Source organism: Dromiciops gliroides, chromosome 3, assembly GCF_019393635.1.
Source record: "Dromiciops gliroides isolate mDroGli1 chromosome 3, mDroGli1.pri, whole genome shotgun sequence".
Classification (NCBI taxonomy): domain Eukaryota; kingdom Metazoa; phylum Chordata; class Mammalia; order Microbiotheria; family Microbiotheriidae; genus Dromiciops; species Dromiciops gliroides.
In genome coordinates this window covers 655629529-655654593 of record NC_057863.1, presented here as the reverse complement: position 1 = coordinate 655654593, position 25065 = coordinate 655629529, and the positions used below count along the sequence as shown (strand labels likewise).

The 25065-nt window shown below is 42.3% G+C and overlaps 1 protein-coding gene across 4 annotated transcripts; it reads left to right on the top strand.

The window, feature by feature from the left end:
- The first annotated feature begins 1242 nt into the window (after window positions 1–1242).
- Window positions 1243–23955, top strand: LOC122749886 (zinc finger protein OZF-like). Of its 4 annotated transcripts, none has more exons than XM_043996455.1 (3): window positions 1243–1448; window positions 2192–2353; window positions 13021–23955. In XM_043996455.1, the coding sequence occupies exons 2-3, from the start codon at window positions 2314–2316 to the stop codon at window positions 14538–14540; spliced, it is 1560 nt and encodes a 519-aa protein (XP_043852390.1). In that variant the 5' UTR covers window positions 1243–1448; window positions 2192–2313; the 3' UTR covers window positions 14541–23955. The 4 variants fall into 4 exon arrangements, with proteins under 4 accessions (XP_043852390.1, XP_043852392.1, XP_043852391.1 ...); XM_043996457.1 differs by having other exon boundaries at window positions 1243–1533; XM_043996456.1 differs by lacking the exon at window positions 1243–1448 and adding an exon at window positions 1562–1685.
- The last annotated feature ends 1110 nt before the right edge of the window (window positions 23956–25065 follow it).

Sequence of the window (25065 nt, the reverse complement as noted above, 5' to 3'; positions counted from 1 at the left end):
ATATGGGTGGGATATGTAGTGGACTTGAGTCAGTTCAGACTCTGAGGCTGGGTCTGGAAAGTACCCAGCCCCCCGTCCCTGTTATTGCTAGACCATTCTGTCCATATTCCAACCTGCTGCTAAAACACACCTCCCCACCTTGTTCTGTGGTCAAGCAGAAGAGCTGTCTCCTGTTGCCGCAAACCCCTCACTGGTGCCGCCCCACCCTTCTTGCATTCCAAAGCCCATAGCTCCTGGTACCACCCCTCCCCTCACATGGGTGAGGTGATTTTATAACCACCTGCTTCCTCCTTACATGGGTGGAGTGGTTTCACTCTTCCCCCAGCTAGGACCTAGCTGAGCATGCATCCATACTCTGATCACAAGCTAAACACGAGAACTAGGTGAGACAGTATTAGATGTTAGATTATGAGCTCACCCTGTGCACGAGGGGATTGCCCCCTCAAACTCCTATAAAAACCCAACTCATGAGCTTATCGGCTCATCCCTTGCATGAGGTCACCCATTCTCATGAAAAGGAAATAAATCTGTCTCTGCTTGACTTGATGGTCTCCTCGGATTATTTGGGTAAACTGAGGCAATTGTTCCATACACTATACATGATAGATGGCAGACATATATATTTATATATAGAAAGAAAGCACTTTAAAGCTAGTGCCTTTCTTTTGCCAATTATCTCCAATTTATCCTGTCTACATGATGTTTGCATGTCTTCTACATTAGGCTGTGAGCTTCCCCAGAGCAAGGACTGTCTTTTGTCCTCCCTTCTTTTCCCAGCACAATGCCTGGCACTGAGAAAATGCTTAATAAATGGGTTATTTTTTTAAACTAACTGTCATGTAATATCATTTATGCTCACAAAATCCCTGGAGAGTAGATGCTATTATCCTCATTTCACAATTGGGGAAATTGAGGCAAGCAATGGTCGAGGGACTTTCCAAGGGTCGCACATCTGCTGTCTGAGGTCACATGTAAATTTAGGTCTTCTTACTTCAGTTTCACTGCGCCATCTAATTTTCTAGTTATACACATTTTTAAACAAAATGGCTAATGTTGAGAATAAAGAGGAGTTCCCAGTAATTTTCCCTAGAAAACTGCAATTTACAAAACGTATAAAAGGGACCAGGACCTCAGATTAAATTTTTAAAAGGGCAAGCCTGTGGGCCAATCAGGAACGACCCCCCCCCAAGGGGGCAGGAAGGTCCGAAAGCATCCCAGCCAATCAGGAGCCACCGAGAGGAGTGGGTCCGGTTGAGGTGCTGTGTGTGTGTCCCTCTCTCCTGGGGCTGTCCTTCAGGGTTTGACCGGCTTTCCCCTAGGAGGAGGCGATAAGGAGAGCGAAAAGAAGTATCCCTGGCGGGGCAGCAAGCCAGCAGGCCCACGCCTCCTCAGTTAGCGGAACCTGCAGCCAACTGCCCCAAGGCCATTCTGGAAAACACTGGGACGAGGTGAGGCCGGTGACTCATCACGCCCCCGGAACTCCATTTCCCAGAATCCGTCATGAGGGACAGCCCGTTGTTCCCCGGTCACGTGGTGCGTCTAGCTCTTCCTGTCCTGAAATAGGTGGGGGAGGGGGAGCTGTGGAGCCGTAGTTCCCAGGGAGCCTTGTGCGCAAGCGCAGTTCATCTGGGAGCCCCGGCTTTTTTGGTCCCCAATTGTTTGTGCAGCCTGGGGAAGCAGGACTGGTGAGTGCGGGGGTAGGAGAACCTCTGACAGCCACCGGCACGCGTGACACAAAGGAGTGGGAGGACCTCACGTGTTCGCGCATGGGGGTGGGAGAAAGAAAAATCGGGGAGCTCCGTGCACTGAATATCACGCACGCATGTGTGCATGTGTGTATTCTTGTGTGTTCGTGTGTGCTCACGCGAGTGAGAGGCACGGGTGGGGGTGGGGAGCGCCGAGAGGTCAGGGGTCCAGCGAGTGTGTGTGAGTGAGTGTGTCTGCTGGCTGAATTCCCATCCTGCTGTCCCCCTGCACCCCCACCCCACCCCCTCTGCTGGGTCACCCCACGCAGTGCCCCAGGCACGCCCTGTGCCCGGACCCACGGTCTCCTTCTTCCAGGGCCCCTCCCCTTTCCAAGCAGAGCCTGGGACAGTTGCTGGGAAAGTGGCAGAGAAGCTGGCCAGCCCCTGTCCTTGGTGGCTGGCCTGGCCCCTGGCACACTGACCCACCCTGACACCTTCCCCCGCAGCTCCAGAGCCCAGGGCATGAGAAGCAGGGAGCAGGGAGCCGGGAGATGCTGATGCTCCAGTGATGCCACCAAGCCCACTGGAAGGGGCAGCCAGGAGGTCAGCCAGGAAGCCCTGAGCCCAGATGACCATGGAGGCCTTGGACCTCATGCTTGAGGAGAGAGGTGAGCAGGAGAGAAGGCTGGGGGCTGGGAGCTGCCCAGGGGAGCAGACACCTGGAGGGCTGGGTTGTGGGGGGCAGGCCAGCCTGTGGTCCAGCAGGTCAGCGGTCCACCTTGACTCTGATCTCCCCTGTGCCCGCCTTCCCCCTTGCCCATGCATCACGTCCAGGCGATTCCCTGACCTAACAGGCCTCCTGACTTGGTCCCCTCCACACCTTCCCCCTCCTCTAAGACCTGGTGCAGAGGCTGCATGACCACTAGTCATGTAGGTCGTGCTGGGGCCCTTCTTCAGGGTCAGGTTGGTCTGGGGATCTCTAGGGATACCCGGGTCTCCTTTCCCACACACCCTGCCCCAGAGGCAGGCACCCTTTAAATTCAGAGGTGCAGAGCTTGCAGGCAGAGGGAGGTGATGGTGTCACTGTGCCCTGTCCTTGTCAAAGCACAGTTCTGGAGAGGCCAGCTGAGGCCTCCTTGTTAGGCAACACTTCCTGTGCAGAAGGGGCAGGGGCTGCCTCAGGGGGCTGGCTTCCCCCCTCCCCTTCCAGGGCTTCAAGGAGAGGCAGCATGATGCCTGGCTGGGAATGGGAGAGGAATGGGATGGACCAATGGCCACTGGGGCCCCTTCCAGCCTCACGTGCTATGATTTGGTCCAGACCAAGTTAGTTTTTCAAGAGTGACTTTTTCTAGGAAACTCAGAGCAAACAAAACAACTGCTGAAGCACAAGAATGGATGAACATAACAACCCTTTCTGGCCCAATGTTGGGCTTGTGGTCCACTAACACCCCCAGCTTTTTTTCATGAGTTGTTGTTCTCCCTCAACTGGTACCTTATTTTATTAAATAACATTTTATTTCCTCCCTGCCCCCCCCCCCAGTTACATGTAAAAGCAATTTTTACCACTCAGGTTTGTTGTTGTTGTTTTTGTTTTTTAAGTCTTTGAGTTCCAAATTCTCTCCTTCTCTCTCTCCTCAGAGAGCTAGCAAGCATTCTAATATAGGTCACCTGTGTGCAATCACGTAAAACATTTCAAATTTTGTCATTTTGTGTAAGAAAACTCAAACAAAAAATAGAAAGTAAAAAATAGTAGGCTTCTGTTTTTGTACTCAGAGAATATCCATTCTTTCTCTGGAGGTGGATACCATTTTTCATAATGAGTGCTTTGGGATTGTCTTAAATCACTGTATTGCTGAGAATAGCTAAGTCATTCACAGTTTTGATGTTACTGTGTACAGGTTCTGCTCACTTCACCTATCACCAGTTTGCATAAGTCTTTTTAGGTTTTTCTGAGAGCATCCTACTCATAATTTCTTATAGCAAAATAATATTCCATTCCAATCATATACCACAACTTTTCAACCATTCCTTAGTTGATGGGCATCCTCTTAATTTCCAACTCTTAGCCAGCACAAAAAGAGCTGCTATAAATATTTTTGTACAAAAACACTTAACCCTTTTTTCTTTTTTCCTCTTTGGGATACGCCCTTAGCAGGGGTATTGCTGGATCAAGAGGTTTGAACAGTTGGGGGAGGGTTTTTGTTTGTTTTTTTGTGGGGCAATGAGGGTTAAGTGACTTGCCCAGGGTCACACAGCCAGTAAGTGTCAAGTGTCTGAGGCCAGATTTGAACTCAGGTCCTCCCGAATTCAGGGCCAGTGCTTTATCCACTGTGCCACCTAACTGTCCCCATTTGAACAGTTTTATAAAACGGAACATAGTTCCAAATTACTCCAGAATAGTTGGATCAGTTCATAACTCCACCAGTAGTGCATTAGTGTCCCAGTTTTCCCACATCTCCTCCCAACATTTATCACTTTACTTTTTTGTCATATTAGTCAATCTGATACATGTGAGGTGGTATCTCAGAGTTGTTTTAATGCAAATTATTAATTAATTTAAATTAAATGCAAATTAGCATTTCTCTGCTCAGTAGTGATTTAGAGCATTTTTTTCAGATGACTATAGATAGATTTGATTTCTTCATTTCAAAACTGCCTGTTCATATCCTTTGGCTGTTGATCAATTGACAACTTACTTATATTCTTATAAATTTAACTCAGTTCTCTATATATTTGAAAAATGAGACCTTTATCCGAGATACTTGCTGTAAAACTTTTACCCCCGTTTCCTGCTATCCTAATTTTGGTTACATTGGTTTTGTTTGTGCAAGACCTTTTTAACTTTATAATATCAAAATTATTCATCATCCATTTTGTAATGTTTTATCCTACGTGTTCCTAAAGTCTTCCCTTATCCATGCATCTGCCAGGTAAACTATTACATGCTCTTGTAATATATTTACGTACATTAGATCTGGTCTAAATTTATGTCTAAATCATGTACCCATTTTGGCCTTATCTTGGTACACCGTGTGACATGTGGGTCTCTATCTAGTTTTTGCTCTACTGGTTTTCAACTGGTATTTAAAAAATAAAAAACCACAACTTTGGTTGTGCAACTTTACATTTCTTCCAGTTTAATTTCTTCTTATTTGTTTTGGCCTGTCGTGCCAGATTGCTGAAGCCTTAGTGAATCAGAGGCCTCTTGTCCAAATAGCTCTTCTCTTCCAGCTGTGGGTCTTCTGCAGAGTTAACAAGCAGCAAGGCCTCTCTCCATGAGGGCTATAAATAAAGCTCTTAAACCTGGCAGCCTAGGGCCAAAGCTTGGGGTGCTCCACTGGAGATCTCCCCCTGAAACAGGGGTTCTTTTTTCTTGTTTTCCTTTTCTTTTTTTTAAGGACAAACTTTTTAAAAGGACTTCTTCAAAATAAATAATGTGAGATTAAACTTAGTAGATTATCAGCATCATGTATAATTTAAAAAAAAATTTTTAACATTTGTTTGTTTTGTTTTAGTGAGGCAATTGGGGTTAAGTGACTTGCCCAGGGTCACACAGCTAGTAAGTGTTAAGTGTCTGAGACCAGATTTGAACTCAGGTACTCCTGACTCCAGGGCTGGTGCTCTATCCACTGCACCACCTAGCTGCCCCTAAAAATTTTAATATTTGTAAAGAATTAATTGTTATTTGAGGTTTTTATGACCCCATCTTTTGGCTAGAATTTTTTTTAAAAAACCTTAGCACGCATTGGCCTCTGGGGCTCCTCAAATGGCACGGTGTTGCACCCACTGGTTGTAGCCATCGCCATGGCCCTGGCACCTCACCACTCACCGAAGCCTACATGGGCCTGGCAAAATTATAATGATTGGAAGCCTAGTGAGGGCAGTCATGTGACTGTCAGAGCAGCCAGCCAATTGGCTGGGGGCTGTCTGGGGTCTGCTGGGAAGAAGGGAGGAGATTTGCTATTCTAGCTTGAAGCTGGAAGGCGACAGGATGCTGCTGTGTGTTCTCAGCTGATTCCTGGGCAGTGGTGTTATTCAGGTTGTATCATTTCCCCTTTCCCCATTTTATTTCCTTTCCCTTGATCCTACTGATCCTGTTTGTGTGTGTGTTTTTTTTTTAAGTTCATTCTTGTTAAATAAATCCTGCTCTGTTTTGAGGGAGGCTGCTAGTCTCCTTCCTTGCCCCGATATTGTGGTGAGCCGCTTAGCTAACACTCCCCAATTAAAAATTGGTCCCCACACGTTTTTATATAAAGTTTTGAGTTCTAAACTCTATCTTTCTCTGCCTCCCTCTCCCCCACCAAGGGAAGCAATCAGATATGGGTTACACATGTGCAATTATGTAAAGCATTTCCATATTATTAATTTTGTACAAGAAAATTCAAATAAAAGGAAAAAATAAAGGAAAGAAAGTCAAAAATAGTATGCTTTGGTCTATATTTAAACAATATCAGTTCTGCTTTGGAGGCAGATAGCATTTTTTATCATGAGTCCTTTGGGATTGTCTTGGATCCTTGTATTGCTGAGACTAGCTAGGTCATTCACAGTTCTTCACTGAATAATATTGCTATTACTGTGCACAACCTTCTGCTTCTGCTCACTTCACTGTGCATCAGTTCATGTGAGTCTTTCCAGGTTTTCTGAAATCATCCTGCTCGTCATTTCTTAGAGCACAATAATATTCCATCAGCATCATATGCTACAGCTTGTTTAGCCATCCCCCATTTGATGGGTATCCCTTTGATTTCCAATTCTTAGCCACCACAAAAAGAGCTGCTAAAAATATTTTTGTACAAATAGGTCCTTTTCCCTTTTTTTGGATGTCTCTGGGATATAAACCTAGCAGTGGTATTGCTGGATCAATGGGTATGCACAGTTCTGTAGCCCTTTGGGCATAGTTCTAAATTGCTCTCCACCATTAGTGTGGAGATTAGTTACATTAGTGACATTACATTAGTGTGGGACAGGTATCCTTAACCTGGGGCGAGCAAACTTGTCTTTTTGCATATTTTGACAACTGGATTTCAGTGTAATAGGTAGGCAGCTAGGAGGTACATGACAAGGGCCCTGGCCTGGGAGTCAGGGAGGCCTGAGCTCAAGTCTGGCCTCAGCCACTTAGCAGGTATGTGGCCCCTGGTGGGAAAGTCCCTTAGCCTCCACCTGTCTCAGTGAGAGATTGGTAAAGCGCTTTGCAGACCTTAAAGCTCCCTGTAAATGCATCCTCATCCCCGTGCCTCTAATTCCATCCCTGCTTTCCTTTGCTATCCTTTGTTTCTGAGAATACTCTGCTGAGAAGGGGTCTGTGGATGCCCCCCCGACTGTTGAAGCAGTCTGTGACATCGAAATGACAAAGAGCCCCCGGTCTGGTTGACCTTGATCCATCAGCTCCACCCTCGGCAGCTCTGAATCTGTCAGACTGGGTCATCCGGCCCACGCCACATCTGCCATTGGTCGCCAAGGGAGGTTTTGTCTAGCGCCTCACTCTGAGTCAGTGTCCCGGGTTTGCAGTGCCCCCCTTCTCCATCTGTTCAGGAGTCCTGTCCAGAGGAAGGGAGTCCTCCGGCCTGACAGCGCCGTGTCAGAGACAGGAGGAGGCAGAGCTGACCCTCCATGTAGGCGGCAGTCCCTTCCAGGACCCTGCTGAGAAGGGCTGAGTCTGCCCCATTGCAGTGCGGGTGGCTCTGAGGGCTGCCTCTTGTTCTCTCCCTGGAGCCCTCCTTGGTCTCTGGGCCCCTTCCACGTGACATGGCTGTTGTTTGTCCTCCTGCCCTCGGGGGCTCAACAGAACAACCCCCTTTTCCGGGACAGCCTTTGGAGTCTTTGGGGACTGGAGGCTCCCGTGCCCACCCCACCCCAGGGTGCCTCTGTTTGCAGGCTGCACATCCTGGGCCCTTCAGCTGCTCCTTGCAGAGCCTCCTTAGCCTCTTGCCTCAGCCTGTGCTTCTGCTTTGTCCCAAGGGAGGTCCCCAGGAGGACCCAGGACCCAGGATGCCTCCTGACACCCAACCTTTGACCCGGTGTCTTTATGTCTTTGAGGGCAGCAGCTGGTTGCTCCTTTTTGGGCAGCAAACCTTCAAAGAAGAGCTGACTACTCCTGCCTTCTTTGTCTCCTCTGTCCTCCTCCCCTGGCCAAGTTGCCATCCCATCCTTCTTTGAGACAGGTAAGCAAACCCTGTCTGTTGTGCTCAGGTCCATCCCCAGCCCCTGGTTGGGTGACCTCTTGCTCCTTGGGCATTCTCCTTCCGGGCCTCTTAGGGAAGCTCCTCTCAGAGGCCCTTCCTTCCTTCCACACAGGCCTCAGGAGCTCGGGGGGCCTGGGCTTTGCAGCAGGGCATCTTCTGGACTTGCTCCCCACCCACTTGTCTTTTTTCAGAAAACCAGAGAGTGATTGAGGAGACTCACAGATTGAAAATATGCCCTGGTGCTCCAGGGGAATTGTAGGTCTCAAACAAGGAGGCAAAGCATGGCTCCTGAAAAGCAGCAGTGGCTGCGTCAGCTCCTTGGCTGGGAGTGTGTCTACAAGTCAGTCAGAGACACCACAGCCCCCAGAGCAGGAGGACGGCCCCTGGCGTCTCTGTTGTGCCATAAGGTGGGGGCAGCTTCTCTCCTAGGTTCGTCATCACCCTGGGGTGGAGGAAGGTTACTGGGTCTGCTGCAGCTGGACCCACGATTTCATTGGGAGAGTAAAGATCCAATGAGGAAGCTGCCTTTACCTTTGGGCTGGCACCTTGTCCCCAACTCAGCATCTTGAGCAGCTGCTTGGAGCAGTGGGAGGGTGTGGGCCTCCCCTGGGGTCACACAGCCAGTGTGTGTCCAAGGACAACCTTGAGCCCAGGTCTTCCTGACTCTGGGGCCAGCTCTCCCACTCCTACAGCCTGCGGCCTCTCAGTGGAACCCACGCACGCTAGGTCAAAGCTGCTTAAACTGTGGGTCCTGTTCCCCTATGGGGTCACACAAGTAAATGTGGGGGTTGCGAAAAATTTGGCAGTAAATGTTTGACTTGTATACCTATTTTATATGCCCGGAGTCACAAACATTTCTGAGGCAGATAGGAGTTGGAGTGGAAGAAGTTTAAGAAGCCTTACTCTGGGTAATTCTTGTCCTCTCACCGTTCACTGGCTTGCCCTTGTCGCACAGATCGAGAGGTTTGAGTGTAGGATCCAATGACTTGGGTCCATCGGAGCCCTCTGCTCTTCCTTCCCAGAACCTTTTGACATATTCTTTCAGAGTCTGCCATGCATGTGAGTCTGCAGGTCTCAAGTGCCATCTTCTCACCCTTAGCATTCCCATCATTTCCGTCCCAGAGGCCACTTTTTGTTGGCGTCTTACATAAAACACATTGTCCTCTTTTTCTTTTCTCTTCTCTTTGAAAAATGGAATCTTATTTAGGGGCAGTCAAGCCATTACAATGTGCTTTTGGCCAAGAAAATTTCAGCAGCTGTCTGGAAAATTGTGCTGTCCCCTTAGCATGCGATAACTCTGGGCTGCTTATGGCCCCAGATCGATGAGTTTTTTCTGCCTCATTCAATCATCCCACTTGTTCGGCAGACCTGTGTCCCCTCCCCCCCTGCATTGTGGTCACATTCTCTGCCTCCTGTGTTCTCAACCAAGATCCTGAAAGTGCACTCTGAACATGAGCTGTTATAATGCAGCTACCTCCTGGCCCCAGGATTCACACACCCCTTCCATTCTCCTGTTGTTTCTCTGGGGGGAGGTCTGGGCTTTGCTTCCAGGGCTCTGTGGCTCTGGACCATAGGCCCTGGATGGCTGAAGTGCTCCACACGAATCTCCCTGTATTCCTTTCAGGCCCCGCTGTGCATCTTCTTCCTACCATAGATGAACAGAAAGTAGGTGGGGGCTCAGTCCTTGAAGGGCCCTGGATTTCCTATGGGCCTTGGGTGCAGGAGTCTCCAGGGGCCGTAGATTCACAGGCCTCAGGCTGTGGGTGTGGGGATTTCTGTGCATCGAAGGTATAGCAGGCTTCCCATGGGCTGCAGGAATAGGAGTCTCTCCTGGGCTACAAGTATACTAGTCTCTCTACATGCCACAAGAGTAGGAAACTCCCTCTGGGCTACAGGAGAAGGGTTCTCTTTCAGAGCTACAAGGGCCGGAATCTTTCTGCTGGTCACAGAGGTATCCTGTCTAGCCTTGGTCCAGTTCTACTTTGGGTTTTTTTTTTTGTAATTTTTTTTTGTGGGGGGGGGGTGAGGCAATTGGGGTTAAGTGACTTGCCTAGGGTCACACAGCTAGTAAGTGTTAAGTGTCTGAGGCTGGATTTGAACTCAGGTCCTCTTGACTTCAGGGCCGGTGCTCTATCCACTGCGCCACCTAGCTGCCCTCAAGCTCTACTTTGTACAAAACTACTCCCTCAGAAGCCAGCAGAACCCAACTCTTCCTCTGCTATGTCTTTCTCAGGGAGTGCTGGATTGCCCAGTCATTTCCCTCTCCCTGACCACATGCATCCCGCCCTTCACGTTTCAGCATGAGATTATGCCATTTATTTTTCACCTGTCAAAATCCTTCTGTGGTTTTTAATCATTTTCTCCACATAAGAACATGAGATCAAGGGTGCTGGGGAATGACTTTGCCATTTTTCAGATTTTAATTTGAGATTCAGAAAAGCTGAGAGATGTATTTGGGGCCTCTTACTTATCTAGTGTGAGAACCAGATTCCAGGTCTCCTCATGCTTCAATTTCTGTCCTTTTCCATTAAGCATGCCACTACATTGTTCATGAGCTTTTTAAAAAATCATTTGGAGGGGCAGCTAGGTGGCACAGTGGATAGAGCACCGGCCCTGGATTCAGGAGGACCTGAGTTCAAATCCGGCCTCAGACACTTAACACTTACTAGCTGTGTGACCCTGGGCAAGTCACTTAACCCCAATTGCCTCACTAAAAAAAACACCAAAAAATCATTTGGATAACAAGTGTTATCCTCTTCCCCTTCTTCTGCTCCTTTCCTTAGGGAGGTTAGATTTTTCCTGTGACTTCCCTCCTTGGTATGTGCAAATATATGTAGTCCTGTGTGACCATGGGCAAGTCACTTAACCCCAATTGCCCTGCAAAAAAAACAAAACAAAACATATAGTCAATCAGAACAAATGTCTACCTTGGTCATGTCCCAGATAACATTTGTCTCTTTCTGCATTCAGAGCCCTCCTCTCTTAGGATGGGGAGAGTATTTCATTGTCAGTCATCTGGAATCCTGGCTGGTCATTATGCTGAGAAGAGTCCAGCACCATTTATTCCATTCCATTCATATACTATATCTTGTTCATCCATTTCACAACTTGCGGACTTCCCCTCAGATTCCCAGTTTTTGCCAACTCAAAGAGAGTTATAATCATTTTTGTATATCCTTAGTTTGTTGTGCTTAGGGCTCATCCCTCTACCTTAATCTACTCTCCCCCTAATGCCCCTCTTCCCTTCTTTCTTTTCCCTCGTATTTCTCTGTTAAGTGATATGTATTTCTGTACCGCATCATGTGTGCAAGTGTGTGTGTGTTCCTTCTTTTGACCAATTCAAATGAGAGTGAGGTTTAAGTGTCAGCTGCTCCCCCTGCCCACTCTTCCTCATTTGTATAGATTTTTATGTATACACTGATTATATAAGATGATTTTCCTTACCTTCTTTTCTTCTCCATCTCTTTCTGTTCTTTTATTAAGAACATAAAGACATAATGGAACCACTCCCAGTTCTGCTCTAATTGGACTCCCTCTTTGAACCCTTATGATGATAGAGTTCAGAAGGCTGACATACATTTTATCTCCTCACTTTTTTTTTTTTTGCCAGGGTAATGAGGGTTAAGTGACTTGCCCGAGGTCACACAGCTAGTAAGTGTCAAGTGCCTGAAGCCAGATTTGAACTGGATTCCTCCTGAATCCAGGGCTGATGCTTTATCCACTGTGCTACCTAGCTGCCCCTCCCCACATTTGAATATATGCCTTTTGTCCTTACTTAATACTTCATCATTGTTCATTCATTACCTTTTTATTTTTTTCTTCACTCCTTGGTTTGAACTTCTTTTCGCCACATCTTTGGTCCTTCCATCAGGAAGGCTTGGAAATCTTCTATTTCTTTAAAGGTCCATTTTTTTTTTTACCTGTAGCTTTATATTCAGTTTTGCTGGGTAGGCTGTTCTTGGCTATAAGCCCATATCCTTTGCCATCTGCAGCACCGTGTTTCAGGTTCTCTGCTCCTTTGCAGCCATGGCTGCTAAGTCCTTTGTGATCCTCACTGTGATTTCTTGATACTTGAATCCTTTCTCCCTGGTATTCTTGTATTTTTTCCTTTGGCTTGGAGACTCTGAATCTTGGCTATAGTATCCTAGGGAGCTTTTCTTTGGGGGTGTCTTTCAGGAGGTGACAGGCGGGTTCTTTCTTACCCGCCCTCTGGTTCTAAGAAATCTGGGCAGTTTCTTCTCAAAATGCCTTGAAATATGATGTCTAGCCCTTTTTTTTTTTTGGTCATGGCATTTAGCTAGTCTAATTCTTAATGTTTTTTATCCTCAATCTGGTTTTTAGGTGAATTGTTTTTTCAGTGAGATACCTTATACATTCTTCTATTTTACTCCTCCTTTTAACTGTTTTAATGTTTTTTGTTGTTTCACAGAGTCATTGAGGGGAGGCTAGGTGGTACAGTAGATAAAGCACCAGCCCTGGATTCAGGAGGACCTGAGTTCAAATCCAGCCTCAGACACTTGACACTTACTAACTGTGTGACCCTGGGCAAGTCACTTAACCCCCATTGCCGGGGGGGGGGGGGGGGGGGGGAGGACAAACAACAGCAATGAAGTCATTGTCTTGTATTAGGCCTGTTTTCATCTTCAGGGAGTTTGTTGCTTGGGCAGGGTGCCGTACCTCTTGCACCAAACTGTTCATTCCTTTTCCAATTCCTCCTTCTATTATTTTCATCACACCAGTTGGTGATACTTCAGATATTCCAAAACAATAGTCACATCTTACTTGAAGTTTTCTCCATGATAAACATTCTCAGAGCTTTTAGCCAATCTTTAACTTATGATAGCCTGATCATTCAGCATTTCTCCCCCTTCTCATCCAGTTCTGGTTTGTCAGTAGTGGCCCTCTGCAGCTGTTTAGACCAGCATAGGGTGTTCTGGAACTGTTCCTTCTGCAGTCCCACTCAACTGCCCTTAGCGGTTTGGTCATTCACTGAGTCAGTTGTTTGCTCCTAGCCTCCACATGGAACAATGCCTGCCCCAGCCTGCTTCACATGGTTGTTGAAAGGATTAAATGAAGTAATAGATGTGAAAGTACTTTATAAACTGTCATCACTAAAAACATGTAAATACTCGTATTGAATTTATTCATTTCAGATTGGAAAACTGAGCCTGAAACAAAGGAATCTATTTCAAAGGTTGACATTGTTATGGACAAATCATCCCAGGAACAATACTCAAAAGATGATTATGAGTGTGCCAAGTTGGGAGAAGGATGGAATTATGATCCTGAGAAACCTTCTGTGCACAGTGAATGTGGGGAATCGTTCAAGTGTAATTCAAACCTTTTTCAGGATCATATAATATATAATGTAAATCAAACTCATGGTTATAATGAATTTGGAAAAGACTTACTACAGGATAAACAGCATTCTGAGCATCAGAAAGTCCATCCTAAAGAGAAACTTCATGTATGTAAAGACTGTGGCAAAACTTTTAGCTTCAGTTCCTCCCTCATGTACCATCAAAAAATTCATACTGGAGAGAAGCCTCATAAATGTAATGAATGTGGGAAGGCTTTCATTCTTCGAACACAGCTTAATTCCCACCAGAGAATTCATACAGGCGGGAAACCTTATGAATGTAATGAATGTGGAAAAACGTTTAGATACAATTCATCCTTTACTTACCACCAGAAAATTCATACTGGAGAGAAGCCTTATGAATGTTATGAATGTGGGAAGGTCTTCAGAGGGAACACACAGCTTAATTCCCATCAAAGAATTCACACTGGAGAGAAACCTTATGAATGTGATGAATGTGGGAAAACCTTCAATCAGAGCACCCAGCTTACTTTCCATAAGAGAATTCATACTGGAGAAAAACCTTATGAATGTAATGAATGTGGGAAAGCCTTCATGCAGAGTGCACATCTTATTTCCCACCAGAAAATTCATACTGGAGAGAAACCTTATGAATGTAATGAATGTGGGAAAGCTTTCAGTTCTAGTACATCCCTTACTTACCACCGGAGAATTCATACCGGAGAGAAACCTTATAAATGTAATGAATGTGGGAAGGCTTTCATCCAGAGTGCACATCTTACATCCCACCAGAAAATTCATACTGGAGAGAAACCTTATGAATGTAGAGACTGTGGGAAAGTTTTTAGCTCCAACTCATCTCTTATTTACCACCAGAGAATTCATACTGGAGAGAAACCTTATGTATGTAATGATTGTGGGCAGGCCTTCAGAGTGAACACACAGCTTACTTCCCATCAGAGAATTCACACTGGAGAAAAACCTTATGAGTGTAATGAATGTGGTAAAGCCTTTGTCCACAGCACACATCTTACCTTCCACCAGCGGATTCATACTGGAGAGAAACCCTATGAATGTAATGAATGTGGGAAAGCTTTTAGCTCTGGCTCATCCCTTACTAACCACCAGAGAGTTCATACTGGAGAAAAACCTTATGAGTGTAATGAATGTGGGAAATCTTTTAGACACAATTCATCTTTTCTTTACCACCAGAGAATTCATACCGGAGAGAAACCTTATATATGTAGTCATTGTGGAAAGGGCTTTATTCTCCGAACACAGCTCACTTCCCACCAGAAAAAGCATACTGAAGAGAAACTTTTTGAACATAATGAATATGGAAAAGCTTTTTGATACAGTGAGATGCTTATGTATCCCCCAGATACTTTGTAGTATCAGGAATGTTAATGTAATAATATTGGAAAGCCTTCAGCTGGAGTGCATACTTCCTTGGCACCAAAATATTGATATCCAGGAAAGATTTACAAAAGTCATGAATGTGGGGAAGTATTCATTCTAAGCCCAGAGAAATACTATAATTATAATGAGTTATGAAAAGCTCTTCCAGCAAGGTGCACACACTAGCAAATACCAGAAAAATACTGGAGAAAAGTCCTGTAAATGTAATCAATATGGGAGAGGCTTTAAACATCAGTCACCCTTCAATTACCATAAGAGAATTGTTGAAAGTAAATCTTTTGGAGAATATAACTGACTCCATTTTGTTCTTTATTGGCCATTTTTCTGCGTAGAAACCCTACATGAACTGAAGGACCAGCTTCCAATAGTTGATTCTCTTCAGTGTCTTCTTTCATTCTCTAATTGGTACAAAAAGACTTGATTGCTAAAAAAAGGAGGACTCGGCAATCTCTGGAATTTCCCCCTCCCTTATCTAGCCTGACAGGTAGTTCCCTTTGACTTAGTGAAATTAGTTATACTAAAAAGGGTACATCCCTTCTCTCTCTCCTCTAGCTAATCATATACATTTTCCTTAATGAATACATGTACTTCTTTGTAACACCAGTTGCATTGTAATGAACAACCATCTTTTTTTTCCTTTGTTTCATGTAATGTATAAAAATGCAAATGCAACACATTTGCATCAACTGCTGGTGGAGTGTTTTGCTCTCTGAATGTATCATAAAACCTGTTTCTCTGATTTGTGCTGGCTTATTGACAATAGCTAGTCAAACTGATAAGAAAATTCATGCCACAATTTTGGCAACTCTATGTGGGACTAGCTAGTTCAACCTTTACAGAACCCCATCTCTAAGAACTTTCCAACCCCATACCACTGAGTTCACCAATTCAGGAACTTCTAGAGATGGGGAACTGGGAGGGCTTTGCTATCCTTCGTTTCTGAGATAAAGGCACCAAATCAAGAGATCTACAGAGACAGGCTAGTGTTTAGTGTGTTTTTGTATTGTGTGGTCCAGTTTTGTGTCATTTGTGCTTACTCAGTGTCTTGGCCAACGTTCCTATCCAAATGCTTGGTTACATTTTTATTATGGTCTGGTATCTGACACTAAGATACCAAGGTGTCCTTGGAAAAACTACACCTTGATAGGGCAGAACCAGAGGAAACTCTGGTGGAAGTCAAGCAGTTCATCTAACCATGAACTCAACTTGGGAGTGGGAAGTGGGGAAAATAATCCCAAACATTCATTTTGTAAAGCTGATGTAAACTTTAGTTTCACTTTGACTAATCAAGTCATGGCGATGGGATCTGGTTGCTATTTCTGTCCTGGAATAGAATAGTCAGATCCATTTTGATTAATTGGAAAAAAATTCTAGGAAAGGCTTGCCTCTAAGTGAATTTGTTCTTTGTTAAACTAGATAGCCATCTGATACTTAATCTACTGAAAGGCCTTGGCTGTTATGATCATGAAACCATATACATTCTAAAAGGAAAAGAATAGTGGTCCATTTCCAAAACAAATGAGTTATTGATATATTTGGGTACATCCTGAAGTGCATAAATGTTGCCAACCAAATTGTGAAAAGTTAATGAATCTTTCTCCTGGGGAAAGAGAAAGCCACCTCATCATGAGGTGAATGCTGCCATTCTTTGTCACATTTTCTACCTAGTACTCTACTTGTCTCAAACACTCCTCCATTGATACCAGCTACCCAGAGATAGCACCCGGTTCTTTGAAGGAACAGTAACAGTGCCCTTTACAACCTTGCCTTTTCAGGGGCAAGAAAAACCTCCCTTGGAAATCCTCTTATTTTTATCTTCAGTGAGTGAGATGAGAAGATAGAAAGGTAAAGATGAATAGACCCAGATGCAGGAAGATCACTAAGTACAACCTTTAGCTGCCTTGCAGTGGAATTCTGGCCAAGAGTGCTGTTTTGTAGAAGCACGTGAAGGGAACAAAGGATTTAAATGACCTCTCATTGGTGTCTGTTACTACCACCATCACCTTTGGCACTGGCAGGAGATAGGCCCTTTTCATCTGAGATGCCCAGCCAATTCCAGTGTTAAAGTGTCCCATTCCCGATAAATTTTCCATAGAAAATAAGGGGAGAAATGAGAACTTCTATGCCATAAATTTCAAATCTTTCAAAAGATACGGTCTCATTTCTGTGTTCTTAATTCTTGCTAGCTTTGGGAGTACCCAGAAAGAGATGAGGCAAGAAAATCCTTTCCCCATTTGCATAACTTCATGGTATTGTAAACTAATTAGAGACTGAATTTGTGACTGAAACGTACTTTCTTTACTGTCAATTTCCAAAGTGTGGTTTGGATGCTTTTTATAAAGGCTGAGATAACCTCGTGAGTTTCTGGAGTTGATGCTCTCTATAACTAAAAATGAAAACCTGAAAGTTACATGTAAATCGCACTTAGTCAACCTCTTTAATACCCTCTCTTCCTTGAAGCATGACAGATTTATTGTTTTAAGGTAAGAGTAGAAGGTGATTTCACTGACTAAAGAAAGCTAAGGAAGTCTTAAAACAGTAGAAAAATAAGGAAAAAATTGGTTTTGAAGTCTACAGTTTCTAAATATCTGGTGCTTAAGAACCACATAGTGCAATTATTAACTTCTATACAGTTCAGAAAGAAAGTTTTGGGGCAGCTAGGTGGCGCAGTGGATAGAGCACCAGCCCTGGAATCAGGAGTACCTGAGTTCAAATCCGGCCTCAGACACTTGACACTTACTAGCTGTGTGACCCTGGGCAAGTCACTTAACCCCAATTGCCTCACTCAAAACAAAACAGAACAGAAAGAAAGTTTTGTTTAAATCAGTGAAATTTCATTTTAAGGAAAAGTTTTCATTTCCCGTCTGTCCTTTTGTGAATGACTTAATAAAGTTTAATTGCCTAAGTAAATTAGAAGCAAGTTCACCTTAAAAAGAAACTAGAATTGACTGCATTTGCAAGCCCTTAAAGTTTCAATTTTGATCAGGGAAAAAGTAAAAGTTTTGAAGTTATTTGAAAGTATATAATAAAACTTGTGCTAATTTAGAAAGGAGAGGGGTTTTGTTTGTGTGTTTGTTTTTTGGAGAGGCATTTGGGGTTAAGTGACTTGCCCAGGGTCACACAGCTAGTGTCACGTGTCTGAGGCTGGATTTGAACTCAGGTCCTCCTTCAAAGGCTTCAAAGCTGGTGCTTTATCCACTGCACCACCTAGATGCCTGAAAGGAGAGATTTTAATGCCATAAAGAAAACTAGTTTTGTGGATGGGGTGGGTTATGATTGGGAAATAAAGATGTGAGGGATTGAGAAAGTAGAGAAGGAAAGTGTAGCGTTGAATCAGTTTGGAAATCAAGACTCAGTTTTGAAGGGAACAGAGAGAAAGTTAAAAGATGTTTGGAGATCATTTGCCCTTAGTATCAATATAAAGCTTAATTAGAAGGCAATGAGAATTAAGAGTTAGGATTTCTCAAAGAGCAGGAACATAAAACTAGTGATTTTCTTTACCCAAGTTGACATAATACGAGGTCTTTATCTTTGCCAGCTACCAAAATGTCCAGCATAGGTCAGAAGAAATGCCAAGAAGGTAATAAAATATTAGAGAAAAGTTTAAGTTAAATCTTATACCTAGTTTAGATTAAAGGAGAATAAGAACCGCACAACTCTAAAATGATTGGTACATCTGGAGAAGTTCTTATTTTCTCCTCATTTGGTTAAAGTTAATTTTAAGGTTTTTCATGATTGCCAAGCATTATTTCACCAATTTTTATATTCTTGTTCATGTAGAAAAGTAGCTGGAATCATGTGGCAAAATTTTAAATTGAGCATTTAAAAATTTGTATTTATGTTGGCTTTTGATAAATCAGAAAATTACTAGTTAAAACATGATCTGTGTTCTGAAAGTAATTACTGATGTCATCTTTGTAATATAAGGGCAATTCAATTTTTATTACTTTATACCGATTTCTGAATACAAACAATATAGAATGCCAGAACTGATAGATGAAATGATTTTCTATGTAAGAAAATTCAGAATGCATTCAACTGAGTTGTCATTTGGCTGGAAATGTTTTTGCTTCAAGTCCGTAATATTGTAAAAATGTATGTTCCTAATTTTTCGCATTGTGATTTTGGGAAACCGTATAAGAAATGCTGATAGTTTTAAAAATGATAGCTAGAATGTGCTTACTACACTTGTATTATTAGATTTAACTCCTCCTTTGATCTGAATGCTATGAAGAATTTGAGCCATCACACATTAGAGACTGTTATTATTACAGTAAAAAAAAAAAAACCTGTCTATTTCCTCAGTTCTATTTTGCTTAAAAATGAATAATAATGATAATTATTTAGAATTTGGAAAAAGCATAAAGACCTCATAATTTCTTCTTATTTGTGAAATTCTTTAAGGACTTGCCAGGTCCTTTGGATCTTCAACCTGGGCAAGATCATAAAATCTTATCAGTGCCATGGAAGAAGAATCTGAAAGAATGTATGTAACAAATGAGAACTTTTCAAATTCTAAGATAGCAAATTGGATTACTAATTATGAAATTTATGAAAACCAAACTAGATCAAATTGTACCTGGAAAAATATGCATTGAAGTTATATCTTTGAGCCAATGTAGCATAAGTCCTAGTGAGAATATTTTTCTTTTTGCCTTAGAAATTAACATATGATACTTTAAGATACCCAAACTGACAGAAGCCACTGTCTTTCTCAGTTTTGAATGAACTATATCAAACATTCACTTTTTGTATAAAATCCCAGAATGTGACTATTTTCTTAATCTTTACTACTTGGTTGTGACATCAGGATGTCTGAACATATACATACACACAAGTGAATTAAAAATGTTTGTTTGTTTTTTAAATAGTTTATGTACTTGATGAGTACTGAGGCTCAATTTTAAAAATTATTTATTTTAACTAAATATTATTACAACAAGAAAATAACTATATCCTCCCTTAAGCTGTAAATAATGGAATTTGCTATGTTAAGGGAGTTAAACCTCTTGGGACTATAATTTGATTTGCTCTGAGTTTGGAATTCAGATATAACTGTTTGAATTTTGCTAAGCCAGTAATTCACCATTCAAGGGAAATGCCATGAACTACTCAAAGTGAGTACATTCTGAGAAATGTTACAGGTGGATGTAAGTACCTGGGAAGACTGAGAAGAGACAGCCTGATGAAGGTAATGGCAGGATCTTCTAGACTCAATTTCCCCACTGTACTCTTTCCTTTCTGAATAGCAAAATTTCCCACCTGGTTAATATTGAGCCTGTCCATGATATCCTGTGAATAATATGAAACTTTTGCATGATTGGCTGTTCCAAAATGAATTTTACCCAAAATCAGAGCAAAGATACTTATAAGTTAGTCTCTGCCTTTTGGCTTAAACTTGAGAGAACCGTCTTAATGTAGTTACAACTATATCCTTCCTTTTTTCCCTTTTATAGCAAATTTCTATAACCATGGTAGGTGAACTACAAAGGTTTTCTAATGAACCTTAGAGTTACAATCCTCAAGTATCTCTGAGCTGCTGCTATACTGGGATGCAGGTAGGAAGGAGCCTGTTGCTTTTATTTTACTATTTGGAATAGGTAGCCACTACAAATTTCAACTCTCTAACCTAAGTTACTAGGACAGATCAGTTCTTAGACTTGCCTTCTCCTTGCTCACCATTTCAATACATTCTTATGTAAGATTATGTCCTTAAAGTATCACATTCTTTCTGAATGATAGTAAGATAAAATATATCCTCATGGGCAAATTATGTGATATTGGATAAAGACGTAAAAGTTTTAATTTTTAATGAAATAGTAATTCACTTTGTAAAAATACAACAAAATTAGACTGTTGCCATTTAAGAACTAATATATATGCGCATATATACATACATATGAATATGTGAGTATATATATGTGTGTGTGTGTGTATGTATATATGATTGACTTTCAATTGATTTCCATTGGGTAAAGGAATATAATTGGACTCACACTAATTGTAATTGTATGAGTAGCCTTCGGACTTCAGCTGTTTTGCTAGTGAAAAATAATGGAAAAGTCCAAGGAAAGATGGCGGTCCTGAATGATATATTTCAGATTTTATCCTGGAGATAATAAGGAACTACTGAACTTCTTTCAGGTCCCTTTGAATCTTCACAGATGCCTGTCCATACAAATGCCTAAATACACAGGATCTATGTTTTAGAAACTGTCATTGGATATGTTTTTTGTAATTGTTTTTAAGATCTCAAGTTGGATTGAGGCTTTCCTATAGAGAATTATTTAATTAGTTGTCAAGAAACTTTGACATCATTTAAAAAAAATGAATGGATAAAGAGGAACAAAATGTTATCCATCTCCTTCACAAAACAACTTAAATTCCTGTACCTGGAGGCATATACATTATATGTCCATGTATTGGAAGAAGAGAAGAGAAATCCTTGTGGTCCTCAGCAAACCACATAGTACGTCCAGAAGGATTTAGTGAGATTTTGAGAGCATTAGCTTCACGCTCTGGAAAAATAAAGAATGGCTAGATGAACTATACTGCAATTCTTTAGAAGCAATATATTTTTATGATTTCACACATCAAAACTAAAGCTCCAGGAGCTTAACCATCCAGGGAAATATGTGGGTAGGAAATACAGAATTCAGGATTCTCTGTTACTCCGTAGAAATTGTTGCTCGTCCTAAGCAAATGGCCAAAGATCACTTCCCCTCCCCTTAGTACTTGTGGCTACACGTCATACAAAGTAGTTGAATATAGGCTCATTAAACTATAACAGGTCTTTACAGTCACATAATCCTAAAGCACTTAGCTTTACAATAAGGTTTGTCCTAATTTGTTGAAGCTCGTGCATTAAAAGGACTCCAAAGTAGTTCCTTATGTACAAGACAGTTAAATAGATATTAAAACAAAACCAAACATTTGGATCTTATTTGGGGAGTACTTCAATGGGAGATAAATTTCCCCCCATTTCTGTTTAAGGTCTCTCTGATACTATCAAGAGACAGAAGAAGGGGAAGCTAGATGGCACAGTGGATAGAGTACCGGCCCTGGAGTCAGGAGGACCTGAATTCAAATCCAGCCTCAGACAGTTAACACTTATTGGCTGTGTGACCCTGGGCAAGTCACTTAACCCCAATTACCTCACAAAAAAAAAAAAAGCAATAAGATTGTTCTTCTAGCCCATAGATAGCATTGTCTATAGTGATATCTGTACCAAATGAAGGTTTCAAGTAAAGATCTAAAGAAAAAAATAATACGTGAATATTAAAAACTTTAAACTTTCACATGAGTTACAGGTGACCTAATCTGTTCTTCCTATAGACCTGACGTTCATAAGGTTAACTCCAAAAGATTTGTACCGACTTTCACAATGTAAACTGACTGTTCTAGAGCCAATGTAAGTAGTTTTTTTAAGCCTTACTAAACTGTATTAAGTCTTATCATCAACAGGTTAAAGTCAAAATTACCTAGAGAATTTCCATAAGTGACCTGGAACCTGGCAAGTGGTCAGGAAATGCCTCTGCCAACCCACCCTGTAATCAAGGTGAAAAGGTCCATTCCATGTACTTTTGACAACTAACACCTCAATTAAAGACACCAAGATGTTGATTCCGGGATGCGTGTCTCTTGAGTTTAAGTAGGACAATTTAAGCTGGACAGTTTGTGGACAGTGGTCAAGGACAGACCTCTTTAACACAGAATTTCCTAGGGAAAGTGTTTCCCAGAAGCAGATGACTTCATAAACTAGACAGCGAACCCAAAATGATGGAAAAAGAAATCCGTTTTCTAAGTGGACATTATGATACATTTCCTGTTTTGTTTTCCCCTCTGACAGTAGAGCAATGTTTATTTTTCATTATCTCTCAGGAGTGCCCTATTTTTATTTTTATTTTCTTGTTCCTTCTTAGATTAACTATAGTACAACTGATTGATTTATCGATTGAAGTTTGATGATTAGTTTTAAAGAGAATGTTGTATGGTATTGGATGGTTTGTTATCCGCATATTTTTGTTTGATAACCGCTATAACCCTCCTTGGACCAAGTTGCCTATTTTGTTGTACAAGCTGATTTAATCTCATGCTCATATTAAGTGTTCCAAAGATAAAAATGGTTTTATCTAGGGACAGAGGGGGAATTGTTAAAGTGAACACATGCGAGAACATGGCTGACTCCATTTTATTCTGTATTTGCAATTTCGCTGTGTACAATGCCTGCATGAACTGAAAGACCAGCTGCAACAGTTGGTTCTCTTCCGTGTCTTCTTTCCTCCTGTAATTGATACAAATAGACTTCATTGCTAAAAGCAATCGTTTCTGGAATGTCTCCCCTTATCTAACCTGATATGGAGTTCCCTTTGACTTAGTGAAAGTAACTGTACTAACAAGGGCACACCCCTTCTTTATGTCCTATAGTTAACAATGTACATTTTCTTTAACAAACATACTTTTGTCTTTGTATAATCAGCTGCACTATAAGGAGCAACCCTCTATTTTTTCTTTGTTTCATGTAACATATATAAACACTACTAGCTGAATTATGAATGACACATTCCCATCAACTGCTGCTGGGGTATGTCACTCTATAATAAAACCTGTTTCTCTGATTCATGCTGGCTTATTGGCAAAAGCTAGGCAAACTGATAAATTAATGCAACACAACAAATACTGTAATTAAGTCTTATGAATGTAATTAATGTGGGAAGGCTTTCAATGAGATTGCACACCTTATTATTGATCTTCCAAAAATTTTTATATTTTATGGCTATGAAGGTCTTTGGTCAGAAAACCTCTCAATGAGTATAAAAAATACCGGAAAGAAATTCTACTCATGCAGCAGCTGTGGGTATATGGAGATAAAGGGTCCTTCCTGTAGGCATGGAAATAAGGCCCTTATCCGTGTTTCCCCCTGCTACTGCTTTCCAATGGGTGGTTTTGTGATGTCTGGCCCCCCAAGAAAGGTGAAAGATAGCCTGTGCTCAAGACCAAATTGTAAAGGGTGGAGTTGGTTAGCTCTTGCTCCTATAACAAGATACAGGAATAGAACAACTAAAATAAGCCACTGAGGGTGTTTTCCCTCAGATCTAAAGGAATTTTTGCTTTGAGACCCACAGCTGATCTCACTGATGGAAATGCACACAGTTGCGATGTAATTAGACTTGGTTCAAGGACAAGTAATTTAAACCAATGAAAAGTCCTTGGCTAGAAACCCACAATAGCTTCCCCGATTTGATAAGACAGTCCGATTCATGCAAGCTGCTGGAAACTGCACAAAGCCACTTTGGACATGTCCCCATCAGGGATATCTTTGCTTCTTAATTATGTATCTTTGCTTGAATAAACCTTAGCATTGAAAAGTAAAAGTGCCGTGCCTGCCTCATGATTTTGCTATTTCCCACCCAGCTGCCCTCCTCTGGACGCCATGCCCTAGAAGCTTCTTCAGCGCTGGAGCTCAACTTATCAGTATCCTCTGCCCCTGGGGCCCCTCCCAGAACCTCCTTTTAAAGAGGGCACCCAGGCCAGCCATCTCTTCATTTCCTACCCACTGAACCCTTCTGACTTCTCCATCATGTCCCTGCATTGGGTACCTCCCCATGAGGGAGGTTCTTTCTTCTGCCTCTTTTTTGTATCCCCAGCACTTAGCACAGTACGTGACAGATAGCAAGTACTTAATACTTATTGACAGACTATAGGAAACAACCTGATGGGCATCCCGATCTCTACTACAGATCCTGACTCATGGAGGATGTGACACAAAGGCTGGTAAAAGGTAAACCTTGACCATATCCTCTTCTCTATCTCCATATTAATGGAAAGTCAGCCTCAGTTTGAGTTCACATGATGACTGCATTACACATTCACAGGAAAATAAAACTTCTGCCAGTTGCTGTAGAGGGATTTAAATAAAATAATTTTCAATACATTGGGGGAAACTTAGGACATGGCATTCAGATACTGTATACCAGCACATGCCACTAGAAAGAGTAAAGGAAAAAAGGAAATCCTCATTCTTTTTTTTTCTTTTTCTTTTTCTTTTTTTTTTTTGGTGAGGCAATTGGGGTTAAGTGACTTGCCCAGGGTCACACAGCTAGTAAGTTAAGTAAGTCTGAGGCCGGATTTGAACCCAGGTCCTCCTGACCCCAGAGCCAGTGCTCTATCCACTGCACCACCTAGCTGCCCCCCATTCTTTTTTTTAAGCATTTTATTATTTTCTAGTTACATATAAGGATAGTTTTCAACATTTGTTTTCATAGAATTTTTAGTTCTAAATTTTTCTCCCACCCTCCCTTTCCTCCTCCCTCCCCAAGACGGAAAGCAGTCTGATATAGGTTATATATGTGCGATCACATTGAACATATTTCCTTTTTTTTCTTTTTTCCTTCTTGGGGCAGTGAGGGTTAAGTGACTCTCCCAGGGTCACACAGCTAGTAAGTGTCAAGTGTCTGAG

What these genes read in the sequence shown, in the direction of transcription:
- LOC122749886 (XM_043996455.1), top strand. Translation starts at nt 2,314, where the DNA reads ATGACCATGGAGGCCTTGGACCTCATGCTTGAGGAGAGAG. An exon ending in CCTCATGCTTGAGGAGAGAG is followed by an intron (nt 2,354 to 13,020) that starts GTGAGCAGGAGA and finishes TATTCATTTCAG; the next exon opens with ATTGGAAAACTGAGCCTGAA.